Raw genomic sequence first — 3,389 nt, forward strand, 5'->3', positions numbered from 1 at the left:
TCCCATAACGCCAGGATCACGCCCTGAGCCAAAGGCAGACGCCCAACCGCTGTGCCACCCAGGCGCCCCAAAAGAAGTATTTTTAGAAAAAGAATTAAATCACAAAGTTAACCACACACACACACAGAAAAAAAAAAAAAAGGAGATGAAATCTGCTGTTCACATTATACAGTGCTCACTAGGATAACACATGAAAAGGAGAAGCTGGGTTAGAAGGTGATGATTTTGTGGGTTTCCTCCAGGGGGCCACCAACAAAGTAAGATTATAGCCATCTAGGAGTTAGAAAAACAAGATTCCAAAAATAATACAACCAACCAACCAACAAGTCCTTCTTTTTATTACCAATTTTTGACACCTGAGAGCTGAAACTGTATTTCTCATACACCTCTTCTGACACCAGGAACAGAAGTTACAGACCTCAAATACTAGAGTTAGAGCACAGGTCACTCACCTGCTGCTCGCACTTAGCCATCTCTTTCTGTTTCTCCTGACGCACGACCTCAAGAACTTCTAAGATTTCTCTGGAAGAAAAGAATGCTCTTTTTTACTCATGACTTCTTCCAATGGAAACAGGAACTGAGTATGTTTGTAGAGAAGAGATTCGGTGAACTACAACGGCATATTGCGTGGCACACACTTGGTGTTAGGCGCTGTGTTTCAGCAGGAGTCCAATGTCTACCTGTTTCTTCAACAACTATTAAAGGACATCCCATCTTTGTGCTACAAGTTCCTTTTTCTCCAGAGCGCTTAGGACTTGCTGACATAAGCACTTGTTTATTACCTCTCTCTCTGTGCTAGAACGTGAAACTCACGGGGACGGCTATATTTTGTTCACTGTCTTACCTGTAAATAAATGTTCTGGCATTTACCAGAAGAGTGCCTGGCCTGTTGGATATCACCTAGTGTATGAACAAACAACTAAATGTTAACTGCTTCCCAACTAGGATGTCCGCCCACTAGATGGATAAGCCCCGGTACCCCCAGGCCTAGAGGAGAATCTGAGTCATACTAAGAACTCTACAAGGATCTGTTGAATAAACAAACGTGATTTCTTCTCACTCGTGTAATGATCATCCTGTTGGCTCAGGCCGAGAGACTGACAGAGATCACAAGGGAAAGAACTCGGACAGAGTGGGAAGAAAGACAATGGCATTCATATAAGGAGACCAAGGGAGAAACAGAACAGCTAGAAAAAGAATAGCAGAGACAGAAATAAAAATCAGTCCCCCCATTCCAGTTATAAAATTACTGTGATTTATTTAGAGAAGGCCCTAAGTTCTGATCACCACCAACTGCTACTCGTTCCCAAAGTACCACAGGTTACCGAGTAAGTTTCTCTATATACCCTCTTACACAAAAGAATCTGATATTCATTTTAGAATGCTTAAAAAAAATAACTTTACAGGGTATCAGTAATAAAAAAAAATAACTCAAGTTAATGTGGTAATAAATGATATTCTAGTCAACTAACGGAAAAGATAAATAACACTCACTTAGAACTGTTCTCTTTATCTTCTTCAAATTGTAATAATAATTTGTTATTGCGTTCTTTTTCTGCCTCAAAAAGCTCCACCAAATTCTAAAAGACAATGTCATATCAGATTTTAAGTAATTGTTACTAGCAACGTGTAGTCAACAAACACATCAAATACCTTCTGCGTTGGCAGGCATGATGGGCCAGGACAGGAAGTTAGGAAGAGGTCAAACAGGCCTTGCCCTGTGCTCCAGGGAACAATCACACATCCAGGACAAAAGCACCAATAACCAGAACCCTTCTTAACTTACATTCAGGTCAGATTTCAGAGTTTCATTTTCTTTTTTGCAGTTTTGGAGGTTTTTTGAAAGTTGGTCAATTTCAAACTTCATTACTTCTTGTAAGTTGTCATAGGAATCCTGTAGGCAGGCTTTGCTCTCAAGAAGCTTTTCCTTTTCTAATCTTTATCAGGAAAACATTTTTACAATGGTAAATATAAACATTAAATGTAGTTCTGCTAGTCAGATTATCAGTAGTTTCAGTTCTCCCATCTACAAACCGTTCCCAACTTACAGAAGCCTTGACGGATGTAAAGCTTCTCATGAACCCATGTGGAGTGTCCACAGTGCACAAACGTATAACACACACTGGACCACAGAGCAGGGTGATGGGGATGGAAGAGACGGGGTGGGCATGTTAGCCTGTAGCCGTCTACCTCGTCGTATCTCCTCCCGTGGTCTCAACTGGACATGTGTCACTAATGGGCGGCTTAGGATCATGGATTCATTTTAGGGGCTTCCGGATCTAACCCTCCCTCATGTAAGCTGGGGACTGGCCATTAAGGCAGTGTTGTTGATAGCTCACCTCTATCCATTCATCACATATTCTCTCAACTCTAGGAAGGTTTTAAGATGGCAAATATGGCTTTGACTTGAGCGAGAGTAAACTCCCTCAGACAGAACTATCTCTTAATTCATAAGATTGTTATTTCCTACGTTGTAGGTTCTCAACCCCTCGTTCCTCTCCGCACACGCAGTGACACAACTCGTAAACAATGAACCTGACTCTGCACCGTCCGAAACAGATGTCCCAGCTTATACATAGATTATTAAACGGGGATCTGTTTTATTAACTGAAAGCAGGGCAGAAGCAGCAAATTATAAAGTGGTATAAATCAGTTGCTGAAGACAGACATAAAGACAACAGACGGGAGGGAGGGCAAATGTGTAATAATACAAACTGTGTATATATAAAGCAGCCAAATGATTCAAGAAACACACAGCGGTATCGTGCTACTTCTGCAGGGGCCTCCTCAGGTACAAGCAGCCCACAGAGTGGTGCACTCAGTGTTAAACCTGAGACACTGGGGAAAATTAAGTTATATCTAATTTAAACAGCGTGCAAATGCTCGTGATTTTTAAGACAGAATTTCAGTACATAGTCAAATACAGTGGATTCTTAACACTTTAGATCTAGTGCAACTGACATATAAACGGGAGGAAATGAAAATCCAGTGAGATTAGTGGAGTGATCTTTTCCAAAAAAAAATCACACAAAATTAATTTACGACAGAGTCAAAATGAGAGGGATTCAGACGTAAAAAACAAATGTCACGTGTCGAAAAAAACAACAGAGCACCAGGGATGACAAATGGCCACTGGCCGGAGCCTTGGTGTTGGGGAAAGGGCGCAGGGGCAGTGGAGGGCGTGCTGACTGGGCACATGCCCCTGTCTTATGGGAAACGAGTCATTTACGTGGCAGGGATAGGATTTTCAGAGGATGCTAAAAGATGGATTTTTATAAGAAACCTCTCAATTTTGATAATGCTATGCTAAACTTTTTATTTTTTTTTATTTTTTTTTTTTTTTTAAAGATTTTATTTATTTATTCGACAGAGATAGAGACAGCCAGCGA

The 3,389-nt window shown here is 40.9% G+C and overlaps 1 protein-coding gene across 1 annotated transcript; it reads right to left on the reverse strand.

Annotated features, from left to right (window-relative positions):
• Nucleotides 1–106: 106 nt before the first annotated feature.
• Nucleotides 107–3,311, reverse strand: LOC117800583 (kinesin-like protein KIF15). The gene is made up of 3 exons (XM_034653135.1): nucleotides 1,787–3,311; nucleotides 1,495–1,580; nucleotides 107–522 (listed from the first exon to the last, which is right to left on the reverse strand). Exons 1-3 carry the CDS (start codon nucleotides 1,865–1,867, stop codon nucleotides 420–422), a joined length of 270 nt encoding a protein of 89 aa, XP_034509026.1. The 5' UTR covers nucleotides 1,868–3,311; the 3' UTR covers nucleotides 107–419.
• Nucleotides 3,312–3,389: the final 78 nt, after the last annotated feature.

Source organism: Ailuropoda melanoleuca, unplaced genomic scaffold (genome assembly GCF_002007445.2).
Source record: "Ailuropoda melanoleuca isolate Jingjing unplaced genomic scaffold, ASM200744v2 unplaced-scaffold72911, whole genome shotgun sequence".
In the NCBI taxonomy this organism is placed as follows: Eukaryota; Metazoa; Chordata; class Mammalia; order Carnivora; family Ursidae; genus Ailuropoda; species Ailuropoda melanoleuca.

What these genes read in the sequence shown, in the direction of transcription:
- LOC117800583 (XM_034653135.1), bottom strand. Translation starts at nt 1,867, where the DNA reads ATGAAGTTTGAAATTGACCAACTTTCAAAAAACCTCCAAAACTGCAAA. An exon ending in CTCTGAAATCTGACCTGAAT is followed by an intron (nt 1,581 to 1,786) that starts GTAAGTTAAGAA and finishes ATTGTCTTTTAG; the next exon opens with AATTTGGTGGAGCTTTTTGA. An exon ending in GATAAAGAGAACAGTTCTAA is followed by an intron (nt 523 to 1,494) that starts GTGAGTGTTATT and finishes CTTTTCTTCCAG; the next exon opens with AGAAATCTTAGAAGTTCTTG.